Genomic DNA, 17,093 nt, shown 5'->3' on the forward strand with positions numbered 1-17,093 from the left:
TGTTGTTGATATCTGCAGACCATGACGTGCATCCTCCACCTTCCAGATGAGCTTCTCCTCAGCGTCGCTGGCTACCTCTCTGATTCAGATCTGAGGGCTCCATCACTGACAGCTAGCGCGTTCAAAGGAGCCGTGCAAGAGCGTTCACATACTGAGACATATTTAATGACAAATCGAAAGGACTCTGTCTGCATCAATTTACTCATACCCTTCTTCACCGAAGCGACCTTACTGATAAAGTTCGAGTACTCAAAATCAGTGTCAGAAGCAGTCTTCAAGCGTACATCATCAATTGGAGCAATTGGCACTTGTCTGTGGTGCCAAATGCTTTATACCAAGAACATTCGATGCATGCTTAGTTGAATTACTGCGTCTCACCAGGCGAGTAAAGGTACTCCACATTCACGGTCCCTTCAACGCTGGCTCTTCTTCCTCGCTTGCTCTGGCCAAGTGCAACCAACTCCCCACCCTTATCATACCTGCCCGCGTGAGTACAGAAGAAGGCTGAGCATCCATACAAACACTAAGATCTCTTAATATGGCTGGTGTCTGGAAGTCACCGGACTGTACTGTTCCCAGTGAACCGAGTGTGATCATGAGTCTCTGCATGCGATTCCGTTCATGCGTACTGCAACTCTCTTCACGAGTAACGAGCGATCTAGCAGCGTTTGTACGATAGCTTTCACAGCTAGTAGATCTACGATTTGAGTTTAAAAACAACGATACTACCCCGTTGGGTGTTCAGGTTGGGATGTTGGGGGAGATTAGGAAGATGTACGACCCGAAGCCGGGACTGAGGAAGTTTTTACATACCGCGAGTATCGCAAAACGTTGAATGCGTTGGTTAGCAAGTTTGATGAGATTCACGTCAACCTCATCATCTTCGACAAAGATTATGAAGAGTGGTGATCTCTGTTAAATCTCGGAAAAGCTCATGCTGCTTGGGAGTAATAAAAAATGACACGACATAAATTGGCGACTTCGTTGGAAAATTTTACTTGAGATCATGTTTGCTTTTGGATGTCTAGTCATCGTGGTATCTTTTCTCACACGCCAACATTCAAAACTTTCGTTAGCCAACTGATGCTATTACACCACTTTACATCCTCTCCACCGGGCTGAGCCCAAGCGCCCTCATGCCGTTGTTGAGCACTTGCCTGGCGGCAACGTACAGCGCCAGTCGGGGCACGTTGACCTTCTTCTCGCTTGACACGACCTGCAGGTGATCGTAGCTGGCGCTGACCGCGTGCGACATCTTGAACAGATATGTCAGCACAGTAGTGGGCTCCTGTGTCTTGAAGGTGTTGAGGAACGTGTCGGGCCACGACGCCAGTTGGCGGATGAGGTCCACGGCATGTGGCTCCTGCAGCTCCGTAAAATCGACAGCCGCAAAGTCCAGCTTCTCTAGCGACGGATCGGCGTCCACGGCCTTCCTGTAGATAGAGCACAGGCGGGCGTGCGCATACTGCAAGTACGGCCCTGTGTCGCCCTCAAAGGACGTCATGCGGTCCATATCGAAGTTGTAGTTATTGACGCGCTTGCCCTTCATGTCCTGGACCATGACGGCGCTGATGCCGAGGATGTCGGAGGTCTTGACCGGGTCCTCGACCTGCTCGTACTTAGCCTGGTTGCCGCGCATGACCTCGTGCATCTTCTCGCCGACGTCGCGCAGGATGTCGTCGAGGAACTTGGCGGTGCCTTTGCGCGTCGACATGCCGAGCACCATGCCGAAGTTGATGTGCTGCGAGATGGACGAGATGTCTTTCCAGCCCATAAGCTCTTCGATCTTGAAGAGTTGGGCGAGGTGGAGGTCTTGTTGCGAGGCCACGACGTACATCAGCTTGCTTCGGGGTGGTTAGCGGGGTCCGAGGTGGGAGTTAGGGAACGACGTACTCAGGGTGGTAGGTCTGCATACGCTCGTATGCGGCACCGACATCACGGGTGAGGTAGAGTGATGTACCGTCCTTCTTCTTGATGACGGCCTTTCCGAGCTTCTTGGAGTGCTTGGTGAGGTCGACAATGACGGCGCCTTCGGAGTCCTCGCACACCTTCTTCTCCCACATAACCTTGACACCAAGATCCATGCTCTCGTCCTTGATCTGAGACTCTCCGCTGTAGACATCGTAGTGGATGTTGAGGCGGGCATATGTCTGCTTGTACTTTTCGATGGACAGTTCCTACATATGTTAGCATTTACTTAATCATGTCTGGTCGATTCACTTACCCTGAAGCGCTTCCAGATACCAATAGCCTTGGGCTCGCCGTCGACCATACCCTTGAAGTACTGCCTGGCCTTCTCGTCAATGCCTTCGGACTCGATCTTTGCGATTTCCGCTTCCTTCGCCGCTGTGTCGTTGCCCGCCTCCTTCTCTGTAACGATTTCGGCCTTGAGCGCCTTGACCCTGTCCGCCTCGTCCTTCTGAATGTTGCTGACCTTGACGTAGATGTCGTACAAGTGGCCAATGGGGTTCTTGACGAGCTCCTCCTCAGAGCCAAAGTAGTCAAACCCGATAGCCAACACACCATACTGCTTGCCCCAGTCGCCGAGGTAGTTCATACGAACAACCTCCCAACCCATACCCTCGTACAGGTTCGATAGGAACCCACCGATGATTGTAGATCGCAGGTGACCGGCGTGGAAGGGCTTAGCGATGTTGGGCGAACTGAAATCGATGACCATCTTCTTCTTCGAGCCATCCTCCTTCAAGCCAAAGCTGCTGTTGAAGCCATAGCTCTTGCCGGCCTTGAAGATCAAGGGTAGCACGATTGAGATGAGCGACTCGGGCTTGAAGAAGAAGCCGACGAAGGTGCCGGTGACAACAGGCTTCTTGACGAGCGGACTCTCGGGAAACTTGTCGGCCAACTCCTGCGCGTACGCCTTCAGGTCCTTGCCCTTAAGCCTCAGCGCAGGAACAGCGAGCTGCAGATCGCCGTTTTCAGGCTTCGCAGTCCACGCCAATGTGGGGTATATGATCTTCTTGTCGACGCCAGAGGCTTCTGCGAGCAGCTCGGTGATGTGGCTTCGGTAGATGTCGAAGGGGTTGAGCTCAGGGTATGTGTTTGGCTCCTGGGGAACCGACTCGAGGCCGAGGCCCTTGAGTGTCTTGGTGAGTGCCTCCATGCTGATTGCGTGCGCGTCGAGACTGCCAAAAGGCGCGGAGGGTCGAGCGTCGGTCTGTCGAGAGTAGCGACGGGTTGTGCCGGCGTCTAGCGTTGCGCGACTTTTATAGGCGCGTGGGTAGTGGTTGATATGTAGGAGAGGCTTGGTGCGCAAGCTAGGACGCGGGGAAGCTGCGACTGAAGTAGAGGATGTGACTGTTCGGTGGTGAGTCAATTGAAGGGACGCGCAATGAGTCGCCCGCGGCCTATTGAAAGAGTGGGAGAAAGAATTGAAAAGATTGAGAGGGGCACGAGTAAGGGCACGCATGCAGAGCAGAAAACCAATGCAGTGGGGTCACGATGTGCTATGCGTCAGTAGAGGTCGCTGCAAACGCGCTAACCTGAAAAACTTAGAGGGGCAGAACAGCGCCAAGAATCCTCAAAGACGAGACGAGAGCTCACGTCTTCAGACCCGTGATCATCACCACAATGTCGACCCGGGTCACTGCTTCATTTCCGATGATCCCTGACGTCCGTATCTGATCTGTAACATGCGGCATCGTCGGCACGATGTCGCGGAAAAGCATCCGTCGAGCCTCCCTGCAGTTTGTCAAACCATCGTAGACCAACCTTGCTCAACAAAGCATTATGGTCTATCTAGATCTCATCTACGCGCGCTCCCTGGTCAGCGCTCGTGCACTGTCTCCTGCAGACACCCCGGACTCTCGTATCTGATCGATCAAAGATCGTACGATGATGGGATCGGAACGAAAAAGCAGATAATCGTTGTAGCGCTCCTCGCTGCCAGTCTAGCTTCGGCGGATTCTCGGTTCGCCTTGACATCATTTGGCTGTAACCTTCTCGAAGTGCTTTGGCCATTCTTCGTTGTCGCTGTGTGACCTTGGCTGTTCCAGTAGAATCTTGGATAGCCACCGGATAACCGCCAAAGCACGAGGGGGGAGTGGATCTGTGGTGACAAGTTGGCTTTTCTATCTGAAGCGTCTCGTCTATCCTCTCTTTGTTGGCTGTCCGTCTGGCCTCTTCTCGAATCACGAACATTCGACCTACTTATCAAGGCACCAATAGCGTGGCTTCCGACTTGATGTGTTTGGTTGATACCTTGTTAAAATGAGAGGTCTTGTCGTGAGTTGGACGTGAATTATTTGGCCGTGGATGCAACGACTGAGGCTGACGTAGAAGTGAAACCTGGAGTTGATGTCTTCCGGTCAATCTGTCAGGCTACAGGAGTAGTACTTCTACGTGCAATTACTTTCAGCTGAGCATAGGTTCGTGGTGGTGGTAGAAGCGGTACGTAAGTGCCCTTATGGACACATAAGTGGTTGCCTCATTTCTCTTACTACTCAAGAAGTAATGATCAGGTCCGCTCTAGGAGCTCCGGAGACGATAGTCTGTGACTTTGAGCATTGTTTAACAACGTGTGGCGCCATTGTGGCGAATCTTAGTTGACTTGGTCGCAGTGCGGCGGTGTCGAAAACAGCAGACGCACACGTACTGCAACGCCCCTCTGCTAGGTGACGACGCAGAAACAGCAAGACGCGCATATTCGATAAGCTGTTCAACGGTGGCTTACTACCAAGGACAAAGCAGGGCCAATCTGCAGCATCTCAATCTACAGCCTCACGGTCTTCCTGCAGGGCAATTTTGTGACATAGATTCAGATCCGCCTCAGTCAGTCCGTATTGATAGAGAGGATCAGGGTTCGCAACAAGATTAATGAACGAGGCGAAACAGTACAGTGTTACGTGGGTGGCGATACACAGCAAATTGCGGCTCCTCGGGTCCATGCTCCCGCGAAACATGGTGTGGCTGCAAGGTGTACACGAGCTAAGGCAAGCAGCTGTGATGAACTCTTTCGCTAATCGCGGATCGTAGTAGCCCTTGATCTGCAGCACGTCAGAGATCGCGGGCCGATTGCTTGAATGTGTTTTGAGCAGCGCACGCGTGCGAACCTTTGCGGTGGGTATTTCAGGTTCTTGCACACCCGATCTAAGGCAAAGCCTTCGTATTGGAAAACCGTCGCGTACGTTGCCGAACAGCGGTTTGTACTGCATTGTGCGACGCGCATTCTCCAATGCTTTAAGACACTTTCGCATTGAACTGCCCCAGGCTGTGTTCATTGTGACATGACGGCGTTCCCGATACCATGGGTTCATCAAAGCTAGAATGCCAAACGTGGAAGGCACGCAGGATGGATTTGTACTCCTGTACTGAGACGCACGCCTTCGCGCAGTTGACACAAGCATGCGTCGAGAGCATGTGACCTGATATAACACAGGCAATTGATGTTTTTGGAGGATCCCTTCAATGTAGTATCGTGCCGTTAGCCTCTCCTTCGGCCGCACAACACCGGTCAGATTTGGTAAGAGATCGAGGTCTGAATCTAGATGATCGAGGTTGTGGGGTGATCAGGCACCTAAAGACCGGAGAGGTCAACGGATGGCCCAGGAACATTGTTGATGTGGGAGTGACGGAACATCTAGAACGTGGTGCAGACGATCTGACGCGAAGCAACTGCAGATGACTAGAATAGGAACGTCGAAGTGGGACGCACGCAGGACGTCGGCGAGGTCGCTGACGCACGACGCTGGTTGACAGTACAAAAAAGCAAGGCTCATGGTGGCAACCCCCTGTCGAGGTGGAGACTCGTCCAGCCGCTCGGAACCGGCTGTGCGCTCCGCTTCCGCAGAAGCACATGTGCATCCACAGATCCAGGGATACGAGATCTCGCGACCCCTGGTAGATCGAGTGCAGCGGCAGCTGGAGGTCCCAATCTTCCTTTCGAGCGAATCCATGTCAGAAGCAGAGATCCTGCAGCTAAAGTGGTAGCGTCGGCATGACATCCAATAGTGTCCTTGTGGACATGCGCACCCACTTACAGTAACAACGGTAACAAGGGACTCATGCCATTGGATGCTAAGATTCCTGCGTGGGGTGGTCACGAAGCTCATCTTGGATAATGCGGTGTCAATACAACCGCGGCATGCGCAGGCAAGAACGCCGACCGCTGCTATCTGTCAGCAACTGTCAAACAGAACAGATTTATGGACACATACGACCGAAACAACAAAGTAATCAGGGTGTAGGCCGGCGGTGTGTGACGGACGGTGGTTCCTCAAGTGCCTATTCTGATGAGTGTGTGTAACGGTGCTCGCGTGAAAGAAACTGATTTCATAGGCCTGGGTACCGCTGATGACGTTTCGGTCAAACAATCGACTGTGCTCGCTACAGCGACATGGTCTGCTGTCGACATCAGAATACGGTATGTCATTGCACCGTCCAGCGAGCTAGGGTCGGCACGCAAGTAGCGTAGTTGCGTAGATGAGATTGCGGAGTTGTTCGGCTCATTGCTTGCATATTGGGAGTACCGGGATCAACTAGCACGGAAAATACTTGAGATCAGAAATCGTGGCTGTCCACGAGGCGACGGGGCGGCTAAGCCTGGGTGCTTCTGATGTAGACCGTTTTGCTTTTGAGGCCAATTAGACGTCGTCCCGGCAAAGGCTGCATGCGTGGTACAGATCCCCTGGAAATCAGGAGCCCGGCAGTCGGTATTGGTGGCATCTGTGGTGAACGTGATACCATGACGATGCTTTGGGATCCGCCAGATATGTGGCAGCTGCCCAGATCGGCAATGGCGCAGCCACAGCTGCAAGATGATCGGGCGCTCGTACTAGGAGAAAGCAAACCCAAGGCCGCCTCATTCTGTGGGGCGGCGTCGGATTGCGGTATGCTCCACCGGCGCTTGGTGAGAACAGGGACCTCCAGGGCGGCGGCCCGCCATCTGATTCACCCAGGATGCTGGTTTGAACAGAAGCATGCGGAGGATCTGTCAGAATGAGGAGAATGATGCTGAAGCCAATAGCGGAAGGCGGCACGCCGTGGAAACAGCTGCAACCCAGACCAGGACCGGCAAGAGCGCTTGCCATGCCTGCAATTTGACCCGACTGTATAAGACGAGCTACTTACCAGCTCCATTATGACCATTCATCTACAAGAAGCATTACGCCGCTCAAGATTGAAAAGCATTGGCTCCCCACGCTCGACGACTGAGACATCTTCCACCCTTCACCGTTCCCGGTTCCCAGCATTCAAAGGGACTTTGCCTGCCTCTGTACACTGCACGGCGTCGACATCGACAGAGAACATTGTCCGGAAGGTACGTCGGAGTGGCTCGGAGTGACTCGGAGTCTGTTAGCATGTGCACCGATGTCGATATGCGATGTTGAGTCGGCGGATTGCGGAAGCTCCATGCACGAGCATGTTGTTCGAGGGAACAGATAGCTAATATACTGCCAGGTAACAGACGTCACTTCGCCAGCACAGCGCACCAGCGAGTAGAGCCGAAGAAGCACCTTGCCAGCATCCTATCATCTTCGCGACCGAACTTCTACGACAATCCCCAATTTCATTTCGCAGCCGTTGCTGTTCTCACTGTCAGATCCTTGAGGTCACAACATCTGCAAGATCGTGTGCGACCATCGGAACGTGAACACGAATCCGAGCACCCTAGCAAAAAAGAAATCCCAGTGCATTGGTGAAACACGCAACGCAGGTGCCGTGTGACGACACAGGGTAAGCACATCCATTTCGCTTCCGAGCCCGTTCCTGCCCCTCAACCTTCGATCTGCATCCCTGTCATCTCTGTCACCCCTGTCACCCACATGGCTTGCCGGGCTGCCGTTCGAGTATCATCCACACCCTGCGTTTGAAGGAGCGCGCTGCATTTCGTGTTTCTTTTCACGTCTTCTTCTGCCTGCCTGTCATCACAGCGTGAGGCCTGATTGGCCGTCTTGCAGTGATCACGCGCTCTGTTGGGCTCAGACACATGCATGAAGCATCCCAATCAGAACTTGCTCCCACAGATGCTGTTCAGCACCGCAGATGACCGGCGTAGGGATTTTCATCTCTTCCTATGTATCGTATCGTCGGCGGCACAGTTATCTCCGCTTACGCGGACGCTAACGATGTGAGAGCAAAAGTGGAGAAGTCATTTCCATCCTCTATGCCTTCAGGCACCGTGTCGAGGCATCACCTCCGAGGAGGTGATGCTTGTTATCTTTCTTTCTTCCATCCATTGCTGTCCACCCAACGACACTCGTTCAACTGTATTAAGCTTGACCCACTAACCCACATCAGAGTTCCTCACTAGTATATGCAAAGAGGCCAAGGACAAGGACGACGAACATATCCATTATCTGAACGCAGCGCATCCACCAGAAGAAACAGGTCCAATCCACCTTCCACCCAAGACCACTCAAGCCCACCCGAGCCTCGTCCACAATCAAGACGAACCCCCTCTGTGCTCCGAAGATCAGCCCGCATTGCCGACTCCCTCCACGCCATCACCACCTCCACCACAGCAATGGCCGACGTAGCAAGACACCCTACCATGGGCCGCTCCGCCCACCCCCGCCACCACAACCCCGCCCGCACATCCCGCCCGCGCCCCGGGCACTCCACAACGCCCCCCAGTTACGCCATGGACTTCATCGTGCAACCCCCGCGCAGCGCACGCACCTCACAAACCCTCCCGAGCACCATCATCGTGCGCCTGTGCACCACCAACACAGATCCTGACCACGCGGCCTTCGACACGCCCAACCTGGTCGCCGTCGTCGCACTCATCCCCGGCGACAGCACGCCCGCGGATCCCGCGCTGCTGCACACGTTGCTCGCGGGACAGCGCATCGACAGCGTGCACGCATTTGCGGACGACGAGGCGGACGGGTCGATCGCGTCGATGGACATGGCGGGTGCGCAGGGCGTCGGGTACATGAGTTTCCCGGCGCTGGTGGTGCAGCAGGCGGGCGCGTTTCGGCTGCGGATCACGCTGTTGAGGGCGGGGGTCGCGGTGCAGATTGCGGACAGTAATGTTTTCACAGTCAGGTAGTAGTGTGACAGGTCTGGAGTTTACGCGGTTCGCAAGTGTACGATGAGTGTTGTATGATGAGCGGCGCTGCAAACAATAGCGCGTTGAGCGGTCCCAATTGGGATCTTTTTCTTTGTTTGAGGCGGCATTGACGTTGGCGTTGGGCTTGATAGGTATTGGCGCTGGCATATATGGTTTGGTTTGTTTGGTCCGGAATGTATTGATTTGGTCCGGCATATAGGTTTCGGAAAGACACTGGCGCTGGGCTACAATGGAAGGATGGGACTGGGTCTGCATTTACACTCACATGCCACGCGGCATTTCGGTAGTTTTATAGCGCACATCTAGGTATAACCCTTCACAATCATACAGCGACTCGTTCGTTGTGCAGATACTTTACTTCGGTATCGTTTATGGTGTGAGAACGGTGTGTGAGACTGTAAGGCATTGACATTCCAAGCTAGAGGACTTGAGTAGTTGACCAAGGTGTAAGGATAGGTGATCAAATCCATTTACGTGAGTGCTCTCCTCATGCGGCTGTTGATACTGTTGGTCTTCGTATACTAATCCCTGTTTGGTTTGAGCCACTCTGATCGAGCCGATTGGCGTAGCTGGCTCCACCATACTCTCACTCTCAACGTGCTCCGCAACCTGCTAGAACAGATCCGGATCATCTCTCCAGCCCGTTCCGATCACAAATTTCACCAGCCACTTATCAAAATGCAGCATCGGGTAAGGAGAGGCAACTATCGTCCTGAACACTTTTCCTGTCAGGGTACAAATGTCTAACAATCTTTGTAGTTATAAATCCACATCTCATCAGCAGAGATAAAAGTGCCTACTATAAATAGGATCCTACAAATGTGCTCAAGGGCTCGGGTGTGCCTTGTGCCTTGCATTTTAATCGCAGCATCCCCACACTGTCCTGGAGATATGCTGCAGAGACCGTTCTCCGCCAGTGGAGACCGCCGCTGCCCTACCACCGATCGGGAAGGTCCCCATCTCGACCAAGCTTTCCGTTAGCGCATCACCTAGGCTTGTCGAAGCTTATCAACTCTATCATCCTCCAATGACAACCGCACGTGCAGCGATGTCGCTCAATCTCCAGCCATGACCCGTGTATAAAATGGTCCCCGGGTCACTTGCTCGGGGCCATCACTCACGCCCACAATGCGCCTCCACCTCGCCACTCTGGCCGCGGTCCTCGCCGCGGCGTCAGCCTGCGAAGACCACGGCTGCTACGGCCCGCTGAGTGATGATGTGGTGCTGACGCGCAATGTCCGTCGTATGCAGCCCGATGCGCACAATGCGTCAACGGGACCCAGGGCGCCGCTGGAGTGGGGACAGATTAACTTCCTGCATACTACGGATACGCATGGGTGGCTTGAGGGGCATATCAAGGAGCAGGTATAGTAGTACTGGGGAAGTTCTGGGAAAGTGCTGACTGGGTGCAGAACTACGGAGCTGATTGGGGTGATTATGTCAGCTTCACGAGGCATATGAAGCAGAAGGCGAACAAGCTTGGTGTGGATCTGCTGCTGGTTGATACTGGGGTAAGTGCACCTGTGCGGGGTTTTGGTGGGTCTGTTGGTAGTTTGGAATCAAGCTAATGGCTTCTAGGATCTTCATGATGGCGCTGGTCTTTCAGATGCTACGTCGCCCAATGGCCTTGTCTCGAATCCGATTTTCGAGAATCTCGAGTATGACCTCCTGACAATTGGAAACCACGAGCTCTACGTCACAGAGATCGCGTATGAGACGTTCAAGAATTTCTCAAAGGTGTATGGCGACAAGTATCTCACTAGCAATGTGCAGATCAAGAACCCGGCGACCGGGCTGTTTGAGTACATCGGGGCGCAGTACCGATACTTCACCACGGAACGAGGCTTGAAGGTCATGGCGTTTGGTGTTTTGTTTGACTTCACTGGCAACAGCAACGTGTCGAAGGTCATTAAAGCAGCGGATATGGTGAAGGAGCAGTGGTTTCTCGACGCGGTCAACTACAAGGAGCCTATCGATCTGATTGTGCTGACTGGTCACAATCCGGTCAGACTCAACGAGTCGAGCAGCTCTTTCGATACGGTCTTCAGCGCTATTCGCAGCCTGCGTCCTGACATACCTATTCAGGGTTTTGGAGGCCACACTCATATCCGCGACTTTGCTGTGTGGGATAACAAAGCCACAGCATTGGAGTCAGGTGAGTATTGAAGTAGTACTATGTGACGGTAATGCTAATTCAAGTGCAGGCAGATATTGTGAGACATTAGGGTGGCTGGCAATGTCTGGCATCAAGTCCAGCGCGAAGAAGGTCAAGACGAATCCCAAGGGTGTCCCAAATCCCACTCAAAGCGCGGTGCCACCTCCAAGCAACGGTACAGGCGCTGCATTGCCTACATCAACCTCGCCTTCAACTCTACGCTATGCCCGACGCTATCTGGACTGGAACCGTCGAACCTTTGCGTACCACGCTAAAGGCAGCCAGAACATGGACGCTTTCGGCACCCCCAAAGGCGCCTCAGTCTCATCCTCCATCACCACGGAGCGCGCCCGCCTTAACCTTACGAAACTCTACGGCTGCGCCCCAGAAACATACTGCCAATACTGCAAGCCCTTTGGCGCCCCCGGCAACATCTTCACCCTGCTCAGCACCGCCCTGTCCACCGTTGTCGTAAACGAGACGCGCAAGGATACTCCCCGTCTTATCATCATAAACACCGGCAGCGTGCGCTTCGACCTCACCCAGGGCCCTTTTACCTACGACGACTCCTTCATCGTATCCCCCTTCGCCGACGCATTCCAATTCCTCCCCGACGTGCCGTACGCCCAAGCCTCGCAGGTCCTGGGCATCCTCAACGCTGGCCCCTTCCAGAAGCGCGACCTGCAGACCTCCGACTTCGCCTTCTCCTCTCCCGCCCTCCTGGACGCCGACTCCTGCATCTCGCCCCCGCTGTCCCGCGACCTGGCCCACTCCCGCCGCGCGTTCCCCGCCGCCCGCCTGCGCCGCCGCCAGTCCACGGCCCCAACGCCCGGGTACACAACGCACGACGACTTTGGCACTGACGGCGACGATACCCCGCACGCGGTGATCCCGCACTACCCCCAGCCGAATGATTTGCAGGCCAATGCGTCGTTCCCTGCTGACGGGACGCTGCCCGAGACGGTGGATTTGGTGTTCTTGGATTTCATTGCCGGGGTGGTGGTGGATGCGCTGAATAGCGTGGGAGGGGCGTTTAACAAGGGGAGTGTGAGTTATTACATGGACAAGGGGTTTACGACGAATAGCTACTTGCCGGCGTATGCGAAGGTGGCGTGGCAGACGGAGGGGGAGTGTGTGGTTGGGGAGGGGGTGGGGTTTGAGTGAACGATGATGGAGAGAGTGTTGTGTCGATAGCGCGCTACATGCGCTGTAATTGAACCGCAGCTTCGAAGCGAAGTGTCTATTTACTGCCGGGCCCTCGCTGTCTACACTCACTTCTTCTTGCTCCCCCTCCCCCCCCCTCGCGCTCTTCTTCCCCTTCGCCGCCGCCGCCGCGCCCCGCCGCCCCCCCGCAATCATAACCCTAACCTTCGCCACTGGCAGCACGCTCACAACCTCGGGCTCCTTCCAGCCGCGAATCAGCTCGATCTCGCGCGGCCAGATGCGCTCGACGTCCTGGCTGAGCTTGTCGAGCACCTTGGCGTCTTTGCCCGCGTTGTCCCAGATGCTCAGGACCTCTTTGACGGCCTTGCCGCGCTTGGTCGAGCCGGGCTGGATCTTGGCTTTGTACTTGTAGCTGGCGAGCGCGGCCCAGGGGGCGGCGACGGGGATGGCGCTGAGTATTGTGTCGCCGGGCAGCGGACGGCCGGTGAAGGCGTCGAGGTTCAGGAGATTGGCCCTCAGGGCGTCGGCGTCGTCGGCGTCGTCGTCGTGGTCGAGGGCGGCGCGGCGCGCGTCTTCGGCCGCTTTGCCTTTTTCCTGCGCGCGCTGGTGTTGTTCGCGGCGGCGCTGTTTGTTGGCCAGGGCTTCTTCTTCTTTCTTGCGGGCTTCGGCGGCGGCGTCTTCGGCGGCGGCTTGGCCGGATTTGGAGCCGAGGAGGCGCATGGCGAGGGCGCGGTCCTCCTCGTCTTGGGCGGCGTACTTGGTGGCGAGCTTCTTTGCCTTGCCGCGTTTGCCGCGGGGGAGCGGCGCAGAGCTGTTCTTGGTGGCCTGTGATGTTACGGTGCCTGGAGCACGGGTTGCAGGCTTCGATTCGTCGCCGGCTGAGTGACCATCGTCTTCGTTCTCTTCGGTGGCAGCCGAGCCGGGTGTAGCATCCGGAAGCTGGCCCTTCCTCAACATTCGCCGCTCTCGTGCTGATAAGTGCCGGATGCCAGACTTGTCTTCTGTCTTGTTCTTTTCCTGCGGCTTTGCAACATCATTGTCGGATCCAGTAGCAGCGGGCTCACTTTGAGGCGAAGTATCATCCTCGTCCTCATCCTCCGAGTCGGCCTTCTGATCTGCAGTCTTTGACTGGAGTGGGTTTGCGGGTGCTTCAGCATCAGACTCAGCATCGCTCTCGTCCGAGTTATCCATCTTCGCGTCGGGGAACTCCTCCTCGGAGTCTGAAGCCATCTTCGCGTCTGGGAAAGCATCGTCATCGCTGTCTGCGTCTGCGTTAGGTTGAGCTGCTTCTTTCTCCTGTGCTAGCTCTGCCTCCGCCTCTGCAGTTGTAGGCGCGAGGACGCCACCCTGGACCCGGTGCTTGTGGTGGCGAGCTTTGCTGTCCTCGCTGATCTCGAACATGACACCAAGCCCAACAATGAGCTGAGCTGGTGGCAGGTACTCTTTCTTGCCCTTGATATTGAACACACCAGGCGCAAGAAATTCTCCAGTCTGACCAGTCTTCGTGACGCCATCAGCAAGGACCCACCACGCCGACATGACGGCCTTCGAGTCCCACGCTTCTGACGTGCACACGGATAGATTGCCTGCTTGCGAAAGCGTCGAAGGTGGTATGGGCGCATCCGGAGTGTTGGGGTTGTTCTTGATGATCATGGGAATTGATCCCTTCAAATCAGAATGGACGTAGACGTCGCCCTTTCGCAGATACTTCCGGTAGATAATCTCGTTTTGCTGAGCGTCTTTGCCACCAAGCACCATATAACCGTCTGAGGAGATGAAGTAGATGTACTTCTCGAACCAATGTTGCTTACGTACAGGGCGCAGCACTTCTTTCTCTTGTTTAAGGCCCTTCTTGAGGTCTTCGGCAACCTTCTTCTCGTGGCTCTTGAGTGCTCGCTCGGACGCCTGGAGCGTGCGCTCTTCTTTGCTGGCTGCTGTCTTCTTCGAGTCGAAATATTCGGTCGAATTCGCCCAAGGTGACAGACCGAGGTCGATGTCGATTGCGAGTTTCGGCTGTGCGGCTACCTTGATAGGGGTAGGCTTCTTCTTCACGTCGGCGCTCTCATCGTCAGAATCCTCGCTCACTGAGCTAGTCTCTTCGCCCTCATCTGCCTCGTCCTGGCCCTCAGACCAGGTGTTTTCATCCAGGAGCAGGGTGATGGTGTTCTCTTGCAGCTTCAGCGGAAGCTTGATGAGCTGTGCGACGGCGTTTCCTGCAGACTGCTCTCGCTCAATCAGACGTCCAATGTCTACCCAGTCCATGCCCTGTGTGATTAGACCGTTGATTGCCTCTGTGGCTTCGGTGACGCGGTGTACGTTTGCGAGGATAGCTTCAGCCTTGCGGAAGTCCAGCTCTTGCGCTTTCTGCAGCCCACCGATGCGCTCCTCGTGCTCCTTGCGCGCCTTTTCGAGCTTCTTCTTTGCATGTGCTTCGCGCTCTTGGAGTTTCGATTCCAGCTTCTGGCCTTCGATCGACGAGAAGAACTCGTCGACAGCCTTGCCAAACGTGTCGAACTCGAGGAACTCAAGATCTGCGTTCTCGAACTGCGCGGGTCGGAATGGATGGAAATCATCGTACATGTGCCTGCTCTTTTCAGAGCCCTCCTCTGTGGTTGACACAGCAGGGTTCGGCTTAGCTAGAATGTATCCCTTGACTTGATCAGGCTCGGTGATCTCTTTCGTCATCCTCAAGGCATCCTGCAGGACTGCTAGTAGCTTCTCCAACAGACTTTCATCTGCAAGCACCTGCTCCGGCTTCAGCGTCGAGTCGTAGTGCGCAACATGGAGTGCGTGATCGACGAGCAGCGGTGGCAATTCGGTGATGGAGGTAGCTAGCGCCTTCCTCAGCGCATCCTTCCCTGCCTTCTTCGCCTTCTTGCCAGCTGCTTCGGGTTGTGCTTGTTGGCGGTCGACGGCCTTTTGCAGGCCCTGACGAATGCGCTCTTGGGTGAGCTCTGGTACGCCCGCATAATTCTGTCGCAACGATAGATTGTACTGCAGCCCTACTCTCAGTTTCTCGTGTTCCTCGCCCTCCTCGACATTTCGCAGCAGTGCAAGAATGTTGAGATCGCCGTCGGTCAGGACGATGTTGCCGCCAGCGTAGAACTCGAGGTACAGCCTGTACAGTCCGTCGGAAAACTGAAATTCAAGGATGCGGTCGGTGCCAATTTGGGAGACGGAGGTGACTCTCCTGGTCTTTAGGTATTTGCGCAGCTTCGCAACGAAACCTGAAGGAGCGGCTGCCGTGGTGCGCGCATAGTCGGTCAGATGGCAGCGGAAGCCCGAGTCGATCAGCAGCTGCTCGCGGTGGTCGGGCTTGTGGAATTTGATCAAGAAGATGCGCTGTGTTGGCGTTAGAGTTGTCTGCGCTTGCAGCTAGGAAAAGGTGGTGGCGTACTGATGAGAGATCGTAGACATTAGTAACGCGTAACGAAGTCAGCGCCTTGGAAAGCTCGTGCGCAATGACCTGGGCAGGTCAGCATTGCACAGTTGTCACTTCAATACCACCGACCTTGACGTCCAGGCTGGAGAATCGCTGCTTCATGGTTGTCGTGTGCAAAGTTTGGCGGGGTGGTGGGCTATGACGAATGACGGAGGTGATGCACGGCGCTAAGTCATGTCATCAATCGACGGCCGTGCAAGTGCACAGGGACAAACAGCAAACATTGACAGCACTCTGCGGACGATTCAATTGCACTGTCGAGGTCAGCAATGGTGCTGGAATTGCATTCGATGAGATGTACCGTCTATCACGATGGAGAATGCCAACTGCTATGCTCGTTTTGCCATTGAGAACGCCTGCAACGCCATGCCCTGTGTCTAATCCAACTACAGTCCCTGCCGTATCCTCTCGGCCAGCTGCCTCTTGCCAAAGTCCCACATGTTCATCAGACCCTGCTCGGAGAGGTCGATGTTCTTCATCGAGGTCACGTCCTGCGCGGGCGGCTTGCTGACGCGCGAGGCGACGACGACGGGGTCGGTCTCGAGGATGATGCCGTCGTCGACAAGCTCGTCGACGGCGAGCGACTGGGGGGGTCAGCAGAGGCGTGCGTGGGGGGTTTTTGCAGCATACCACGAGGTCGTAGTTCTCGATGACGGTGCGCTTGTCGACCGAGTTCCTGCGAGTGTCAGCATTGCAGGCAGATGCGCGTGTCTGTTGTGCGGCTTACTTGAGGAGGATGTTGAGCGAGTCTCGCAGCGCAAGCACGACACTGCACCGGTTAGCACGAGCCCTGCCAGTATACTGGCGTGCCCTACCTGTACAGCAGCACCTCGTTCTCGTCGGCGCTGCCGACGACGTACAGCATGACGTCCGACTCCATCTTGAAGACGATGACCTTGTGGTCGTACAGGATGATGTCGGTCGTCTGCTTGGCCGTCTTCTCTGCGGCGGGTCAGACGGCGGCTCGGGCGTGGTCGGGCGCAATCATACCCAGCAGCCCCTTCTCGAAGGCCTTCTGGTCCTTGACCGTCTTGTAGGCGATCTGGCCGGGGTAGTCGCCCTGGTTGCCCTGCGGCGGGTGGGGGTTCGAGTAGTACTTGGTGAGGATGCGCGAGCCATCGTCGATGGCGAGCACCAGGATGGCCTGGACGCTGAAGAGGGAGAGCGGGCGCGACATGGCGGCGGTCGTGTGCGGCGGGCAGCGGGTTGCGATCGGTGCAATCGTGGGGTGTTGCAAGCTGTCTCCGCGAGCGACGAGGCCAGCGCGGCGGCGAAGCAGCCAATCACGGGGGTCGTAGGCG

General features: G+C 55.4%; 6 protein-coding genes across 6 annotated transcripts; 2 read left to right on the forward strand and 4 right to left on the reverse strand.

Annotated features, from left to right (window-relative positions):
- Positions 1-967: 967 nt before the first annotated feature.
- Positions 968-3,591, reverse strand: C7974DRAFT_754 (uncharacterized protein). Its single transcript, XM_046147220.1, has 3 exons — positions 2,225-3,591; positions 1,894-2,177; positions 968-1,844 (listed from the first exon to the last, which is right to left on the reverse strand). The coding sequence occupies exons 1-3, from the start codon at positions 3,425-3,427 to the stop codon at positions 1,100-1,102; spliced, it is 2,232 nt and encodes a 743-aa protein (XP_046002309.1). The 5' UTR covers positions 3,428-3,591; the 3' UTR covers positions 968-1,099.
- An 850-nt stretch (positions 3,592-4,441) lies between these two features.
- Positions 4,442-5,456, reverse strand: C7974DRAFT_780 (uncharacterized protein). Its single transcript, XM_046147268.1, has one exon. It carries the CDS (start codon positions 5,361-5,363, stop codon positions 4,725-4,727), a length of 639 nt encoding a protein of 212 aa, XP_046002310.1. The 5' UTR covers positions 5,364-5,456; the 3' UTR covers positions 4,442-4,724.
- A 3,026-nt stretch (positions 5,457-8,482) lies between these two features.
- Positions 8,483-9,010, forward strand: C7974DRAFT_407297 (uncharacterized protein; the record flags this gene model as incomplete). Its single annotated transcript, XM_046143223.1, has 1 exon — positions 8,483-9,010. One exon carries the CDS (start codon positions 8,483-8,485, stop codon positions 9,008-9,010), a length of 528 nt encoding a protein of 175 aa, XP_046002311.1.
- Positions 9,011-10,276: 1,266 nt separating this feature from the next.
- Positions 10,277-12,350, forward strand: C7974DRAFT_301157 (Metallo-dependent phosphatase-like protein; the record flags this gene model as incomplete). Its single annotated transcript, XM_046137836.1, has 4 exons — positions 10,277-10,396; positions 10,444-10,542; positions 10,610-11,190; positions 11,240-12,350. The coding sequence occupies 4 exons, from the start codon at positions 10,277-10,279 to the stop codon at positions 12,348-12,350; spliced, it is 1,911 nt and encodes a 636-aa protein (XP_046002312.1).
- Positions 12,351-12,384: 34 nt separating this feature from the next.
- Positions 12,385-15,911, reverse strand: C7974DRAFT_419182 (fibronectin-binding protein A N-terminus-domain-containing protein; the record flags this gene model as incomplete). The annotated part of the gene is made up of 4 exons (XM_046144204.1): positions 15,862-15,911; positions 15,748-15,816; positions 12,462-15,692; positions 12,385-12,393 (listed from the first exon to the last, which is right to left on the reverse strand). The coding sequence occupies exons 1-4, from the start codon at positions 15,892-15,894 to the stop codon at positions 12,385-12,387; spliced, it is 3,342 nt and encodes a 1,113-aa protein (XP_046002313.1). The 5' UTR covers positions 15,895-15,911.
- C7974DRAFT_381778 (Longin-like domain-containing protein) lies at positions 15,912-17,012 on the reverse strand. Its single transcript, XM_046140614.1, has 5 exons — positions 16,783-17,012; positions 16,608-16,734; positions 16,520-16,561; positions 16,423-16,468; positions 15,912-16,376 (listed from the first exon to the last, which is right to left on the reverse strand). The coding sequence occupies exons 1-5, from the start codon at positions 16,967-16,969 to the stop codon at positions 16,179-16,181; spliced, it is 600 nt and encodes a 199-aa protein (XP_046002314.1). The 5' UTR covers positions 16,970-17,012; the 3' UTR covers positions 15,912-16,178.
- Positions 17,013-17,093: the final 81 nt, after the last annotated feature.

Source organism: Boeremia exigua (genome assembly GCF_020726555.1).
Source record: "Boeremia exigua strain MPI-SDFR-AT-0100 chromosome Unknown C7974scaffold_1, whole genome shotgun sequence".
Classification (NCBI taxonomy): domain Eukaryota; kingdom Fungi; phylum Ascomycota; class Dothideomycetes; order Pleosporales; family Didymellaceae; genus Boeremia; species Boeremia exigua.